This window comes from Vespa mandarinia, chromosome 6 (assembly GCF_050613455.1).
Source record: "Vespa mandarinia isolate Hongniang chromosome 6, ASM5061345v1, whole genome shotgun sequence".
NCBI lineage: Eukaryota > Metazoa > Arthropoda > Insecta > Hymenoptera > Vespidae > Vespa > Vespa mandarinia.
The window spans coordinates 2,244,096-2,261,625 of NC_140815.1; the positions used below are offsets into that span (position 1 = coordinate 2,244,096).

The 17,530-nt window shown below is 30.1% G+C and overlaps 3 protein-coding genes and 1 pseudogene across 5 annotated transcripts; 2 read left to right on the forward strand and 2 right to left on the reverse strand.

Moving 5' to 3' along the window:
• Positions 1 to 1,848: 1,848 nt before the first annotated feature.
• LOC118440739 (cytochrome P450 4C1-like) lies at positions 1,849 to 4,338 on the forward strand. Of its 2 annotated transcripts, none has more exons than XM_085657589.1 (12): positions 1,849 to 2,002; positions 2,106 to 2,215; positions 2,334 to 2,421; positions 2,491 to 2,682; positions 2,755 to 2,848; positions 2,917 to 3,034; positions 3,122 to 3,236; positions 3,307 to 3,422; positions 3,495 to 3,563; positions 3,657 to 3,825; positions 3,935 to 4,114; positions 4,178 to 4,338. In XM_085657589.1, exons 1-12 carry the CDS (start codon positions 1,849 to 1,851, stop codon positions 4,336 to 4,338), a joined length of 1,566 nt encoding a protein of 521 aa, XP_085513715.1. The 2 variants fall into 2 exon arrangements, with proteins under 2 accessions (XP_085513715.1, XP_035720091.2); XM_035864198.2 differs by having other exon boundaries at positions 2,932 to 3,034.
• Positions 4,339 to 6,306: 1,968 nt separating this feature from the next.
• Positions 6,307 to 8,710, forward strand: LOC118440741 (cytochrome P450 4C1-like; annotated as a pseudogene).
• A 6,091-nt stretch (positions 8,711 to 14,801) lies between these two features.
• Positions 14,802 to 15,890, reverse strand: LOC118440803 (selenoprotein F). Its single transcript, XM_035864384.2, has 4 exons — positions 15,709 to 15,890; positions 15,453 to 15,571; positions 15,240 to 15,361; positions 14,802 to 15,115 (listed from the first exon to the last, which is right to left on the reverse strand). Exons 1-4 carry the CDS (start codon positions 15,751 to 15,753, stop codon positions 14,934 to 14,936), a joined length of 468 nt encoding a protein of 155 aa, XP_035720277.1. The 5' UTR covers positions 15,754 to 15,890; the 3' UTR covers positions 14,802 to 14,933.
• A 141-nt stretch (positions 15,891 to 16,031) lies between these two features.
• Positions 16,032 to 17,374, reverse strand: LOC118440802 (uncharacterized). 2 transcript variants are annotated; one of them, XM_085657768.1, is made up of 3 exons: positions 17,245 to 17,374; positions 17,097 to 17,157; positions 16,032 to 17,003 (listed from the first exon to the last, which is right to left on the reverse strand). In XM_085657768.1, exon 3 carries the CDS (start codon positions 16,999 to 17,001, stop codon positions 16,231 to 16,233), a length of 771 nt encoding a protein of 256 aa, XP_085513894.1. In that variant the 5' UTR covers positions 17,002 to 17,003; positions 17,097 to 17,157; positions 17,245 to 17,374; the 3' UTR covers positions 16,032 to 16,230. The 2 variants fall into 2 exon arrangements, with proteins under 2 accessions (XP_085513894.1, XP_035720276.2); XM_035864383.2 differs by having other exon boundaries at positions 17,097 to 17,370.
• Positions 17,375 to 17,530: the final 156 nt, after the last annotated feature.

Here is a 17,530-nt window from a genome sequence, read left to right on the forward strand (position 1 = left end):
TGGGACGGCATACTACTGCCCATTCCTCTATGAATAATACATTTTCTATCTTCTTGAATGTAAAAATAAAGGAAAGTTATAATATTGAGAAACTACCACCATTAATTTCAAAAAGCAGCAGACTGGAAAAAAAGGAAAGAACATATATGTATAGGATAACATAAAAGTGACTTTTGTAATGACAGCTTTTATATTTTATTTTATAATCGTGTACAAATACGATTTATTTTATCAGGCGTTAGAATAATTTAATCCTTTATGCTTATCTATAATATATAATCCTAATTAAACTTGTATCGTTATTTTTCTCTTCGAAAATGCAATTAGATAAAAAAAACTGTTTCGCTTTTTTTTTATCAAATATAAAAGTACAATCAATTATAACCCAATGATGAAACTAATTTAACCGATTTGGTTTCTTGTTGCTAAAAATTCAAAAAATGAAGAGAAATATATGAAGCATAGAATATATTTAGAGTGTAATAAAGAAAGATGAACAATATAGTAAACCTCCCCATCTCCCACTCACTCTCTTTCTCTCTCTCTCTCTCTCTCTCTCTCTCTCTCTCTCTATCTGTCTCTCCCATTTATGATTTCTTTCTTTAATTAAATTATTCGAATATCAATTCTTCAAGTATGACCAAGCTTAAACGTACATTATATTCTTAACAGAAAAAGTTCAACTTCGATATATATTGTATTCAAAAATTTTTTTCTGAACATAGTGTTTAAAAGAGACTCAAGAAATCATAAGAAAGTAATTAACGTTATACGAGATACTATTATCTTGTTTTTCTTTGATTAATTATCATATTTAGGTAAAATTATGCGACACGATGGTATAAAAAAAAGGGATAGTATAATATAAGTATCGTGTTTTGTCAGAATTTCTCATTCAACGTTCAGACGCTCTACCGATCGAATCACTTATATATTCAGTGTCTTGAAAACTCTGTTACTAAAGATATTAGGACCTACGAAGAAAGTAAGTGTTGTTTAATTATTTTTCCCATTATATAGTTAAACATTATCGCAAGTAATCCTTAATAATGCTCTTGTGTTCGTTAATCATTCATAGAGCTAAAACGGATACGTAAAAGGTACTAATCATTGATCATTACTCAAGTCAAATTAAATTTTAATTAAATAATTGGTTAATTTAAAGTTTTTTATTCAGAAAACTGTACGATTAGATTAAACTACTAACTACTAAAACTAAACTACACAAATATATTCTATATTTTACACGTCAACATTTTTGGTTTGCGTTGTACGATGATTTTTAATTTTGTATACATTAAAAAATTGAATATTTAAGGTGATTGAAAAATTAGAAATTTATGCAATATTTATTCTCTTGCTTCAACTGTTCGTGAAAATAAGAAATATACTAATAAAATTCATTTAGAATCGCAAATATGGAAATAAAAATTATACATCGGTCATTACATTTGAAATTAAATATAATTTTGTCATGTAAGAGATTCATTTCTTAATCAGACGAAGCACGTCAATCTTATTACCACTTATGCGTAAGTCCATCACTGCTTTCGTGCATTTTTGTACTCGTAAATTAAATCTATAGCAAATATGAAAATTCTATAAACGTTAATAACTTTTGTCGGTAAATATAAACTACGTATTCTATGAACCACAAGAAGCGAATATTACAGTATTTGTCTGACATCTAACTTCTTTGCATATTTAATAATTACTATAATAATATTATAATATTATAATATTATAATAATATTATAATATTATAATAATATTATAATATCATTATACGTATAATATAATTGAAGATATTTATTTAAGAATTTTTTTCTATTCCACAGAATTGATAAGATGTTCTTCCTTATCATATCAGGGTTCCTTACAATACTATTTTTATTGCATTACTTTACAAGATATGGCAGATTAGGAAATATTTCTAGTCGAATTGCTGGACCTAAAGCATTTCCCATAATAGGAAATTTATATCATTTTCAAGTTGACAATGGTAAATTTTGTCGGAAATAATTTTATTTAAAAAATTTTATCTGTTAAGTTCCTATTCCTCGATGGAGTTGTTATTCAATATAAATATTTGGTCAATATTTCAGAACAAGTACTAGAAAAACATTGGAAAATTAATAAGGAATTTTCTCCAATTAACAGAATGTGGTCATTATTCTTTTCATTAATAACTATAATTCATCCGGAAGATGTCGAGGTAAATAATTATAAGACAACAATAGAGTGATTTTTTATTTCTCTCCTTCTACTGAAATTTAAACATTATTTGTGAACATCATCTTATGAAAATCAGAATATATATATTTCAATCGTAGATACTTTTGAAGAGCACAAATCTAGAAAAAAATATTCCTTACAAATTTTTACAACCTTGGCTTTCCACCGGATTAATAACTAGTGCAGGTACTAATTTTAACAAATATAAATTTAATATATTTGATAATATTTTAAATCAAATGTTTCACAAAACAGGTGAAAAGTGGGAACATCGACGAAAAATTTTAGCACCAACATTTCACTTTAATATCCTTAAACATTTTGTCATCACTTTTAACGAGGAGGCACAATATCTCGTAACATTACTGAAAGAGGAAGGAAAAGGAGGACCCATAATTAAAGATTTACAGGAATTTTTACCTGTACATACTTTAAACGCGATATGCCGTTAGTTAAATCAAATATCATTACTCACTGATCTTTATAATAGAAAAATAATTTACAAAAGTTAATTTGTAGAAACAGCTATGGGAATCCCTTTAAGAGGAACGGGCGAATTTGAAGCTAAATATCGCCATGCCGTTCATGATCTCGGCAAAATAGCGGTCTATAGGTAAGTATTAATTTTTTATTAGAAATAAATTCAGTTGCCAATTAAATGGAATTGAATCTACAAAAATATGTATTATTCATTAGAATAGCAAGACCATGGTACCATTCCGATACAATATTTGCATTATCGCAATATGGTAGGCAACAAAAGGAATTGTTGAAAACGCTTCATGGTTTTTCAAAAAAGGTAAGTTTTTCATTTAAATGAGCTAACACAATTAATCTGAATATTGCGAAATTGTATCGATTTATTAAAATATTACTCTTATTTTAGATAATAGCAGAAAGGATACTATTTCACGAACAAACTAAGGGGAAATATTTACAAAATGTTGAAGAAATGGATGAAAATCAAATTTTTTCCGAAGAAACCGACGAAAATAATAAAAGTAATCGAACAGTTTAATAATAATGAGTCATATTCTCGGTATTAATATTAATCGAATAATTTCATAACAGATCCAATATTCAAGAAAAGACTGGCTCTGCTAGATCTACTCATAGCCGCTTCTCTGAATGATAATCAATTTGATGAAAAAGGAATACAAGAAGAAGTCGACACTTTTATGTTTGCGGTAGGTTGTAATATTAACTCCGTACAATTATTAACGAAAAATAGAAATAATTTAAAACAAATATCTCCATAGGGACACGATACTACGGCAATGTCGTTATGTTTTGCTCTCCTTCTTTTTGCAAAACACAACGATGTTCAGGTGATATTTTCTTTCCAAGTATTTAACAAACTTCGATCGAAAGAGTCGAATTAGACATCTGTAGGAAATAATAAATTATCTATTAATTTATAGGAACGTATAAGAAATGAAGTGAAAACGGTTATGCAACAAAGTGATTGTAAACTAACTATTCAAATGGTTAGAGAATTTTCGTATTTGGAAAGATGTCTCAAAGAATCTCTTCGTCTATATCCAAGTGTTCATTTTATGGCTCGTTATATATCTCAAGATCTGCAGTTGAGTATGTGATAAATTAATTTTTCACACAATTTAATGGTTTATTATTAACATCATATTAATATAAACAATTATCAAATCATATTCGAATAAATAATCATATTAATTTTTAGAGAATTATATAATACCTGCCGGTTCAATCTGTAACGTAAACATCTATAACTTACACAGAAATCCAAATATTTGGACAAATCCTGATGTTTTCGATGCGGATAGATTTTTACCAGAAAATACAAAAGGACGTAATCCTTATTCCTTCATTCCATTCAGTGCAGGACCAAGAAACTGCATCGGTAAAGCTTGCATGTAGTAATCGAAATTAGATCAAAATAAATGTATTATTCTTCTTTTTGTAGGGCAGAAATTCGCAATGCTTGAACTCAAACTCATGGTAGCTTACATATTGCACAACTTCTATTTGGAACCTGTGGATGAACTGGACGACATTAAAATGATAGGAGATATTATGTTGCGTTCATCGCAACCACTTCGTGTCAAATTTATACCTATAAAATGATTCATATCGAATATTCGATTTTTTCAAGATGAAATAAATTGCTAATACAACATAATCCGTTTTTCCATTATTGACTTACATTAATAATCTTCAGATCTTTTATATCTTTACCTTACATAACAAAAAATATTCTTTGCGTTCAAAACTTTTATTCATCAAATTGCTGTATCGATAGATTGGTTGAACTTGCACAATTTCTATAAATATTAGGCTAATATATGAATATTAGGCTAATAATATATGTCATGGCTTGTTAGAAAGTATATTTTTAATTTAAAAAAATAACTGAATATGTCACTTAGATGAAAGATTTTAACTGATACCGTTGTCTGTGCTAACGAATCCAATAAGTAAGGAAAGAAAGAATGAAACTAAAGGTGTACAAAAAATTTATCTGACCGAAAAAAATGGCAAAGAATATTTAGTTTCAATTCTATATATACATATATAATATCTTTTATTGATTATGGGAGGTGATAAACGAAAATATGTTTCTCTGTGAACAAAGAAACGACAATTTACGTTTATTATTCACACTGTTTAATTTTTATACCACACTCCCCTGTTACTTCTCTCTTCTACGTTCTATTTCTAACTGCTCGTTTCTCTCCCAAATCTTAACGGCTCGATTTGTAGGTAACAAAAGAATTTGTAGATAACAAAAACAATGGAAGGCCGAAACATGAGACGCGCGGCCAATCTACCTGAAGAAAGTATACTTTCTTTACACATATATATTTATATACAAAATATATTTCATATATATAATTTTTATAAATATAGGTATATAATATAAATATACAATTACTTCCATTCTGCGTTTCATCCTACTATAAAATTATCAATAAATCATATTTCTAATAATCCTTTAACGCATGATGTCTACCATTGCTATAAAAAATATTTACATTTGAAAGATAATCACATTTACAAATAACCTTTGGACATACCATTTTATGAAGATGGGGTTATACAAACTTCATAAACTTATTCGTATACGTCATTTGTCTTTCCCTCTAAGCCGAATGAATGTGCATAAACAGATGTTAGATAAAGATTACGTAACATAGTGGTATGAAAACCACGTATTTGCTACTTAACGTTTGTATAAAATTATTACAATCTAGAAGCAATTGCAATCTATTTCCCAGTGTCTTAAAAAGACTATTACCGAGAACATCAGAACATGCGAGTGCTGCACAATCATTTATTCCAATTTATAGATACACTTTGTCACAAGTAATAATTGACATAGCTGCTGTATTCGTTAACCATTCGTACATCTGAAAATGATAAGGAGAACATAGAATTCATGCATCTTAAAATCTATATTGATCATTGACATACGCAAGTGAAATTAAATTTAATTGAGGAGAAAACGTATAAAACTTTTGCTTCCTAAAATTGCACGTTCGGACAAAAACTATAATTATATAGATATATTCTACATTAATTACGATAAAATATTTCGCATTAATTCATATATAAGTGATAATATTTTAATACGTCTTTTCTAACTACAAATACTGATAGATTTATCTCTCAAAAGACATTACAAAATTTTTGAAACTTATTTAAAATAAATCAATCTTGAACAATATCTGCACTCTCGAATCTCAACCATTCATGCAATAATTAAATAAACAATACAATTTCGAAAAAAAGGTTATACATTATTTATTGGTTATTAAATAAAGATTATATTGTCACTTGGGGGCTCAATATCTTATGCGTAAGGTCGCGTAAATTCGTTTCTGCTTGTACTCATTTTATATTTGCACATTTCAAATATATAATTACTCAGTATGGCAAATACTCTTTGATAAATATAAAATGATGTATCGCAAGTATCGGACGAAGTAAATATTAGATAATTTCTCTATCATCTAATTTCTTTCTACATACAATCATCAAGAAAATTATATTCATATTGTACATTTATATATAAATACGATCGTATCTTTGAAAATGTTTATTCAATTAATTTTTCTTTTACTTGTATTGCACTGCTTTGTAAGATATAGAAGAGTGAGAAGAATATCCAATCGAATTCCTGGACTAAAAGCATATCTGATAACAGGAAATTTATATAAATTTTAACTTGACATTGGTAAGCTCAATCGGAAGTAAAATTCGTCCAAACGAATTATCTTTTAACTTACAACTTTTCCAACTCGATGTAGTTGTCACTTAACATAACCATAATATAAACATAACGATTTTATTAATATTTTAGACCAAATTCTTGAAAAATATTGGAAAACAAATATCGAGTGTTATCCAATCCACAGAGTGTGGTACTTTTTCTTTCATTAATAACTGTATTACATTCGGAAGATGTCGAGGTAAATAATTTTAAGACAATAACACAGCAGATTTTCATTTCTTTCCTTCTTTTGCAATTTAAAAATTATCTGGCAACATCATCTAACGAAAATCAGAATATATACATTTCGATCGTAGATACTTTTGAAGAGTACGCAACATCTAGAAAAAATTATAATTTACAAATTCTTACAACATTGTCTTTCCACTGGATTAATAAGTAGTGCAGGTATTAACTTTAACAAATATAAATTTAATATATTTGATAATATTTAACGTGAAGTGTTTTACTTAACAGGTGGAAAGTAGAAGCAGAGACGAAAAATTATGACATCAACCTTCCACTTTAATATTATTAAACATTTTGTCGCCACTTTTAACGAGGAGACACAGTATCTCCTAACATAATTAAAAAAGGAATGAAATGGAAGTCCGATTATAAAAGATTTTGAGGAACTTGTATCCGAACATACTTTATACGCGATATGCAGTTAGTTATATAAACTCTTTACACATTGAGCTTTATCGAAGAAAACTAGTATAATCAAACTCATTGGTAGAAACGGCTATGGAAACCTCTTTAAAGGAGATGGTCGAGCTAGAATCTAAATATCGCCACGCCATTCATGATTTTGACAGAACGGTAATTAATAGGTAAGTATTTGTACTTTTATTAGAAATAAATTCAATTGTCAATTAAATAGAATTAAATCTACAAAAATATGCATCGTTTATTAGACTAGTAAGACATATTGGTTTCATACCCATACTATATTTGCATTATCGTAATGTGGTAATCATAAAAGGAATTGTTAAAAGGCTTCACGGTTTTTCGAAAAAAGAAAGTTTTTCCTTTAAATGAGAAAATAAAATCAGTCCGAATATTGCGAAATTATATCGATTTCTTAAAAATTACTCTTATTTTAAATAATAGCAGAAAGGAAACTATTTCACATAGAAACTAATGTGAAATATTTACAAAATGTTGAAAAATGGATGAGAATCAGATTTTTCACGAAGAAAATAATAAAAGTAATCGTACAGTTTAATAATAATGAGTCATATTCTCGGTATTAATATTAATCGAATAATTTCATAACAGATCCAATATTCAAGAAAAGACTGGCTCTGCTAGACCTACTCATAGCCGCTTCTCTGAATGATAATCAACTAGATGAAGAAGGAATTCGAGAAGAATTCGAAACTTTTATGTTTACGGTAGGTTGTAATATTAATTCCTTATGATTATTAACAAAAAATAACAATAATTTAGGACAAATATCTACATAGGGTCACGATACTACGTCAATGGCGATGTGCTTTGGTCTACTATCTTTTGCAAAGCACAATGCTCAGGTGATCTTTTCATTCCAAGGATTTAACGAATTTCGATCAAAAGAAACGAGTTTTACATCGTTAATACATACAGTAAATAATAAATTATCTATTGATTTATAGGAATGTATAAGAAACGAAGTGAACACGGTTATACAACAAAATGATTGTAAACCGATTATTCCGATGCTTCAAGAATTTTTGTATTTACAAATATGTCTTAAAGACACTTCGTTTATATCCAAGCGTACATTCTATATCTCCTTATATATCTCAAGATCTGCAATTGAGGATGTTTTATATTTACATTTGACACAATTTTACGTTTTATCATTAAAATCGAATAAGCAATTATATTGATTTCTAGAGAATTATTTAATCCCAGCCGGCTCAATCTGTAACGTAACATTTATAATTTACACAGAAATCCGAATATTTGAAAAAATCCTGATGTTTTCGATGCAGATAGATTTTTACCGGAAAATGCAAAAGGACGTAATCCTTATTCCTACATTCCATTCCGTGCAGGACCAAGAAACTGCATCGATAAAACGTTGAATCTAGAAATCGAAATTAAATGAATAGAAATGTATTATTTTTCTTTTTGTAGGTTAGAAATTTGCAATGCTTGAACTCAAACTCTTGGTGCAACTCAAAAATATTGGACAAATTCTATTTGGAACCTGTATCCGCAGGAATTGAACGACATTAAAATGATAGGAGCTTTTATTTACTTACTTTTATTTAATTACTTTGCGCTCGTCGAAACGACTTCGCGTTAAATTTATATCCATAAAAAAACAATACGTCATCTTTACTAATGAGATAGTGTACGTTGTTTCGATAAAAAGTTAAAATGTATGAACTATAGATATAAACGACAAAGTTATTATAATATAATATTAGCATAATCACATTTTCTTCTCTTATTATTTTTATTTTGTCTATATAAGCTTACTTTTTCCGAAGAGCTGAAATATTCGACGAATAAAATTTTATTATTCAAAAATTATTTAGTCTGCAACTACCCAGTGACAAACCTGTTTTAAAAACGCATTCTATATCTGCGTCAATGGTTCATCAGTATTAAAGAAATATCACATTACGATCGATCAATGAAAGTATTGTCGATCTATTCCTTTCCATTTTATAGTTATTCATTGTGTTGACACTTACGTGCTTCCCTCAATTGTTCCCAGTACTTTCTCCGAAAGGTCATTTATCATTATAAGAAATATCATCCCTTTGTAACTCGTTACATACTCGCTATAAAAACGTATAGATAAAAAACTCGTAGCCACATATGTCCGACCTTAGGCACTTTTAGTCGAATTTCTAGTTTTCGATAATATGTCTTGTCGGGCAATAAATAAACAGTGAAAGTAGACTTTTAGGCGTGACGAGCCAAGGATGTCTGCCGCCTAACCTTGGAATATCCATTGACACTCTCTAGTTTACACGATAACTAGAACAAAAAGACACACATGGAATGTTGAAACATTCCAATGAACTATCCTGACTCACCACCGACTTATGAGGATCTATACCTTCCCTGTCTATACTTAGATCATATTACAACTCCACCCTTTTTATTCACTTTCTTAATTTTACTATAGCCTTCGCGGATAATTCTAAAAACGCAAAATGTTAGTCAAATTACATCTTTCAGACTGACGATATCTAGACTTTCGAATCTTATTAAATATTGTTAACACTTCTTTAAAAATAGACAGCACAACTAACTACACTTCATTACACAGAACATTTATGTATTACTTAATTCAACAGATACACTGTGATAGCTTCAATTATAGCGCAATATTTATTATCGCGTATCTACCTCGCAAATTTCACGGGATTCTTTAAAAGAACGCGCGTTCTCCTATTAATTTATGGGAACGTGGTGAGCGATATTTTGTTAACGGTACCCTAGTCTAATGCTGCCACCCTTATTCATGCGACCAGTAGGTCTACAGCTCTGACAATGATGAGAAGGGGAAATTGTTCGTGCAAATGAATTAACATCGCTGATTCGGTTAGAGACGCGTATCGAGAAACGCTCTCCTAGTTGCCACCTTATTTCGCAACATAATTTTGAACCTTCGAGCCGAATCCTGGCGACATTGATCTTGTGAACAGTCTAAAGAGAAAGTAAATTACCACGTAGGAAAAGCAGACACCTCACGAAGTCGCCCATCTTTTACAATGAAATGCGAGACGATAAACGAAGTCGCAGCAGAATAGACCTGCAGCCTTCGTACTCATCATACTGCTAGCACTACACCTCTTAAGAAAGGTTGTTTATTTTTGAGCTTCTTGTAGCTTTTTTATTTTATTACACAATGCGGAAGACTTTGCCGCATGAAGTTTAAGTGACCTCAAAAACAAACGGCGGTTTTTCGAAGATTAAATAACGTAATTCAAGAATGGGATTGAAACTTATCGTAATGATGGAGACATAGTCAAATTAAGTGTGAAATTGAAAGACATGTTAACAGTCTTCGCCAATTTTATTGAAATTCAAAATACATTATTATGCACCAACTCAGAGGCGGAAGAGCTCTTAGAAGAAAAATATAATATTGGTAATGATTTTCTAAACACGCAGGAATCCGCGGAAAGGATAATAAAACAAACAGAATCGCAAACGGGAGAACATCGTTCAATAAGAAACGAAATTTACAACGCAATTACCATCTACTATTAGGTCGGTGCGTATGAAATGTCGGATTTTCTTTAAATGTAAACGTTTGTCTCCCTGTTTTTGTTATGTTTTTGTTTTTGACATAGCCTGGTTTATAGTCGTATTGTCTATTGGCAGAATCACATTTCAGCAAAGAAGATTTTCTCAAAAGTGTTCCCTTTTGTTATTTGCTTTGAATTTTGCACCGATATGAATTCAACCGATATTCACGCAATATAAACCAGGCGTTTGGGGAGAATACTGTGAACGATCGAAAAGTGCAGCGTTGGTTTGAAAAATTTCGATCTAATGATTTTTCCCTGCAAAATGAACCGCGTGGAAGATCCGAAACGTTTATGAAAAATGATGCTCTGAAAGCATTAGTGGAAATAAATCCAACTGTTTCTTCAGAGGAACTTGCTGCCAGAATGGAAATTGACCATACAACAATATTGCGACATCTTTCTGAAATTGGCGTGGGGAAAAAAGTGGATAAGTGGATACCGCACGAACTAACCGAGCGAAATAAGCTGGATCGCTTGAACGTATGCTCATCATTGCTAATCCGATTTAATCGAGATCCATTTTTCGATCGGATCATTATTTGTGATGAAAAATGGGTTCTTTACGATAATAGGAAAAGGTGTGCTCGGTGACTTGATAGAAATGAGGCTTGTGCTCATACTCCACGGCCATCACTTCATCCACGGAAAATTTTAATCACAGTTGGGTGGAATGAGACTGGAGTAATACACTACTCATTCCTTCGAACTGGAATGACAATTACAGCCGAAAAGTATTGCCAGTACATTGAAGAAATGAAAAATTGAAAATTATACGCTCATTACTTGTTAATCGGCATGGCCCAATACTTCTTCACGACAACGCTCAGCCGCATACATCGTACAAAATAATTGCGAAATTAAATGAATTAAAATATGAAATTTTGCAGCACCCACCTTATTCACCGGATCTTTCGCCAACTGACTTTTATTTATTTAAACATTTAGAACTCTTTTTACGGGCTAAACAGTACGAAAATGAAGACAGTCTGAAAAATGCCATATCAGAGTTCATTGATTCTAAAGATCAGAATTTCTTCAAGATAGGCATCTATGCATTAAAATCTCGTTGGGAAAAGTGTATTGAAGTCAATGGAGCATATTTTGATTAAATAAACAGCTTTTGGAAAAAGATATGCAGTTTAATATATTCACTTAAGAATCTGACATTTAATTCGCACCAACTTAATAATTTAAACGGTAATCGAAGTACAAAGTTACCAGAAATCTCACTGCCTACCTTCAGCGGTCAATATGAAGATTAGCCCGCTTTCGCGAATAAATTCAAATTTGCCATTCACGACAATCGAACTCTAGAATCGGTTAAACAATCTAAAGTCGTTCCTACAGAACGAACTCTCGTCAATCACTTCATCTATAGACATTATCGTATCCAATTATGCTCTCGTTTGGTTAATGTAGAATAAGTATTACAATCTGCCACACCTAATAGTAGAGAAGCATTTAAAAGCGATTTGCGACTTGCCAAAAATGCAAAGGGCATCGTAACCCGAGTTAGCCCATTTCGTGAACACTATTCTAGAAGTTCATCTAAAGTTCTAGATCAATCAGGTCATTAAGGATAATTTCTTACGATAACATACTTATTTATCTACTAACTTCGCATCTTGACAAAAATACGCATACAATGTGATGATCCCTAATAGAGTGCCTCTCCTCTATCGAGGAGCAATTTTTCAAATTCTTACATGGTAGGAGAAACTCACTCCTACAGACGCACTCAAACTCACAGCCGGCTAATGAGCAAAGGTAGGCTGCTACGGCTATCGAAAGCATTTCGACGCTTAATAAGTGAGGAGATTTTCCCGCTTTCCGAAACCTGCAATCGGACTAACGACTTTGCTGAAATGAACGTGAATCTCGCGCACAATCTCAGCAAGCCTTCTCCACGGCCATAAAGGGCCATTTTCTCTGCAGGATGGCCATTTGCGGATCAGGCCACCCTCTATTTCGGTATGCCAAGTTAATAGTAGCAACTATCAAGTAAAGTCGCGAGATCGTCGAAAAGCCGATGCTTTGCCAAAATTGTCTCCATGGGAAACACGACGTGAATAAATGTAAACTTGGGTCTTGTCGATGATGCAACCTCTCACATAACACATTACTTAATGATGAAACTACACTTGTGTGGTCTTTGTATGATCTGACATTGCGAGTCTGCCAACTGCCACACATTGTAAATAACAGATTGGTATACACGTTATTAGTATAGCTTAGAAACGCAAATCTCAGCTGTCGAATCTTATTGTACACCGGATCATAGTCACACTTTGTGTCTGAGAAAATTAAATCTTCCACCTAAACGCGTTGAAATTTCGGAGTGGAGTTCACAGCGATAGTAAAGCAGTTCGCGATTTGATTCAAATACAGCTCAAATCATTGAGAACCAGATTCTCTGAGGTGATAAATTTCTTGATGCTGCCGTCATTACAACATACGATACCCTGGCAATATGTGGAGCGCAGCAAACTATCCATTCCGTCTACCATTAAATAAGCAGATCCACAATTTCATAGGCCGACTCCGATTGATGCCATTATCATCATTCAACTCGATTATAAACTGACTTGCCTAGGAAAAACTTCAATACAACGGCCGTATTACAAAAAATCAAGCTTGACTGTATAGTGGTGGGTGAAATGCGCTGCATGGCCTCAAAACAATAGGTCATTTGCAATATGGTGACAAGTCCATTGGAGTCTCAACGAACTAAATTTTGCGAAATAAAGAAACATGGCAATCAAAAATTCCCTTCAGCCGAAAAAATCAAGTGTGTCTAAAGAAGATTCGTAGACTCTCGCACTTAAACGATTCAATGTTTTGAAACGACCGCGATAAACACAAAACTACCCTCCAGCAGCAATATACTACTTTCACAAAGTAAGACTATTACGACTTAGAACGTATGCCTGATGCTCCATATGATAATACTGGTGAGGGATACTATTAATCTTGTCAAGGGGTGATCGTCCAGCATCACGACGAAATTTAGGATCGTATTCAATGTCACCGTTCATACCATCTTAGTGACTTCGCTCAATGATAACTTCGCTCAATTGTTGGTTCAGTCATTCAAGACGACTTCTTATTATTGTCAATTTGACTTTTTATTGTCAAAATGCTATATCGACTAACAGATTGATCTTATACATTGTTTACGAGTATAAGGCTAATCTGTAAAGTTATATTTGTAGCGTGTGAAACAATGTCTATGCTGTTATCAAAAAATTAACGTTCTTAAAATTTACTTATTGCTCTTATTTTTTATTGCGCATTATAAACTTAATAGAAAACTTGGCATGTCCGAATATTGTTCTGCAATTTTTTATTATTTAAACCTTCGTTCAGTTGGTAAGATCAAAGTGTTAACATAAATATATATACTCAATATCTCATAAATATCTCAACAAAAGGTAATTTTGTTGAGATGCGGCGAATATTTTCCATATATAAATATTTTGTCATTATCAAAATCAACATATCAGAAATAGAAAATAAATGAAAGACAACGTGTTAGCAAGCATTGTTTCGATTAAAATTTATGTGATGAGAATTTTAGATGTAAAACGCCTAAATATCGTAGGAATAATATTTGAATATGATGCATGATCACGCTTTCTATTTTTTTTTATTTCTTTCATTCATTTGACACATCTTTTATAACTCTGCAATTTGGCTTGCCTTAACATCAACCAAACTGTACTTCAACTAAATATACTTCAACCAATTTACTGCTTTTATCTTCGATTTGAGAAGATAATTTATTTAATTTATTAGAAGATAATTTAGGAGAGATAAATTATCTCTCCTAGAGAAAGGAAACACGCATTAATATATTCAATATGTTTGTATATAAAAAATGTTGGATATAAAATATACAAATATTGCAAGTATTGTTTTGTTATATGTAATAATTCATTCCTTATTTTATGTATATTCTATAACATTAATTATTTAAATAAATTATATACTACAATAAATTATTAAAATTAACATTAAATTTCTTAATTTATATAAAGGAATGAATAAGATTTTCTATTTAAAGGATGAATAGTAATAATCTTAGGGAATTACAAATACAATGCAAACATATTTAATTAAGAAATGACTCAATTTTGATACAATAAGAAGATACAAAATAGGATATTTTATTTAATACCTCACTTTTTCTAATCAGTAGAAAGATGTGTTGCTAAAAATTCGTCAATTGAATCTGTATCCCATTTATGTATATCAAGAATATCTTCTACTTTATTGTCAGCATCCAGCAATTTAATGATTGGATCTAAACCTCTTACATATCTTATTTGCAAATTTTTGTATTTACTTGGTCGATCACTTTTTATAAATGCTAAAAAGATTTAATATTCTATAATTACTGTTTCTTCTTATCTCGATTTATTATGTCGTAATATATGTAATTAAATATTTTAATAAAAATTAATAAATATTTTAACAAAAAAAATATCGAGTACCTTGTATTTGAGGATATGCACCAAATTTACATGTGCAAACCTTAAGAATTGCTTTTGGATATCGTTTAAAGCCAGATACATCATAATCATCATCCTTCAAGCAACATTCCTTGCATTTGTCACTGAATCATGTAAACAACATATGCATTAAACACTTAAATCAGAAAAAAATTATGACAAATGAAATTTTTTTTCATTATTTAATAAACTTACTAGATTTCTGGTACATTATATTTATTGAATTTATCACAAGTTGAACATAACAGGTTAGCCTTATTAAAACCTAATTTTTTACAATCATCTGCAGAAAATTCTGCGTTAATAATAACTAGCTGTTAAAAAAATAAATATATAAAATTTTTTAACAAATATTATTATAAACAAATTATAAAATACACAGCAATTCTTACAAAAATCAAGGTATTTCACTATGAGATAAAGGTTATGTAAAAATTTAGTTTATAATTACCGTTAAACTAAGTAGAAATATATGTAAAAATGTTGAGATATACATAATTTATGATTATTTGAAATATTCTTTCTAAAACTTTCTTAATATCTAATAACAAACCAACGTAACGATCATATCACATAAGTATATTTCAATTTGTTTCTATATGAGGATTGTCTGATTTTATTGGTTATGTTACCATCGATATTCTATTTCTGCGCTTGCGTTTAGGAATTAGCTTTGTTCATAGACAAAAATTAATTAACGTCACTTTTGTTATATGTTATTCAACCACGTTTCAAATTTATCAGTTTATTTAATATAAGTGTTATTATATGTTATTATATCCTCCATTTATTTTCCATAAGTAATATATGTATATATACAACGAAATAAATTATACCTAAAAATGAAATTTAATAATTCCAAAATTTTTACAAATATAATTATAATTATAACAAACAACACATATTCCTACATATTACATAATACATAATTTATGATGGACTTATTAAGAAAGTATTATTTCATTCTCATATCTTAATCTAATTCTTCCAAATGATCTAACTTAATTTTTGTTGAAAGACAAATATTTTGTGGAATTCTACTCTTCTTAGGTTTCTTTATCTGTTTCTGTCCAACTACATATTCCGGCATAATAACTTTGCAATTTCTAAATGTTGGCTTATCTTCTGGATATACAATACTCGATGAATTTTCTGATTTAGTTGATTTAGATTTTGGCTTTTTAAATTCCACTTTAGAAGTTGATTGAACTTGTTTTGATTTAAATGATACTTTAATATCATTTGTATTTGAAACTGTTTCATCTGTATCCATTTTATTTTCCAATTTTCTCTCTTGCATTTTACGTGCTTTCAATTCTCTTAAAAATGATAATGCTACACGGGTATTACTATGATCTGTCATATCTTCATTAGATACATCATCCAAACTGTATTTGGTCCATTTATGAGGATTTCTATGATAATCCGGTATACTTCTATAGATAGAACGTGGAGCAGGTCCTTCTGGTCGCTTAAAAATACTTTGTCTTCCTCGAAATTTATGCGTTTCATATTTTCTTTTTCTATCATTTTCCATTGGCCGTGATCTACAAATTTCTCTCGATTCTATATTTACTTCCATATAATCTAAACGAGAATCTCCTCTACGTCTGTTATATTCTTTTTCTGCAATAGATAATTGATCTACCAATGCTTTCATTTTGTTTGAAAAAGCAGAGGAATTGTATTCTTGTTTTTCATTTACATTTGTATCATGTAATTCGTCATTCGGTGATAGTTTCATTTCTAAAGGGAAAATATCGAATTTTTACAAATCTATATACAATAAAATGTTCTCAAATGTTTTCAAAATAAAATCATAAAATATTAATAACTTACTGATATATTTGTAAAAAGGTTAATAAATTCCTTGAAATATTGAATTTGTGTTTCTTCTTTACTAGTTTTAGATTTATGTGTTAAATATTATTAATGAATTCATAAAACAATATAATCATAACTTATCAAAGTTATAAACAATACATACGTTATTTAATATTCGATTAATTTTAATTCAATGCAAAATAGGATGAAATAGAATAGACACTGGTATGCATAAAGCAGCGTAAAGGTTATGCGCAGAATATATCTATCTTCAACGTCATTGGACGATTCTTTTTCACAACAAAACTGTTTCTCTCAACCACCGTTGCATTCAAACGTAGTTCTCATTATTATTGTTAGAGTGCATCAAGTGTAATTTCTCATTAAAATGAAATGCCAAATTTTTAATTAAAATAGGTTAAAAAGTTATTAAAAATTCATCGTTCATA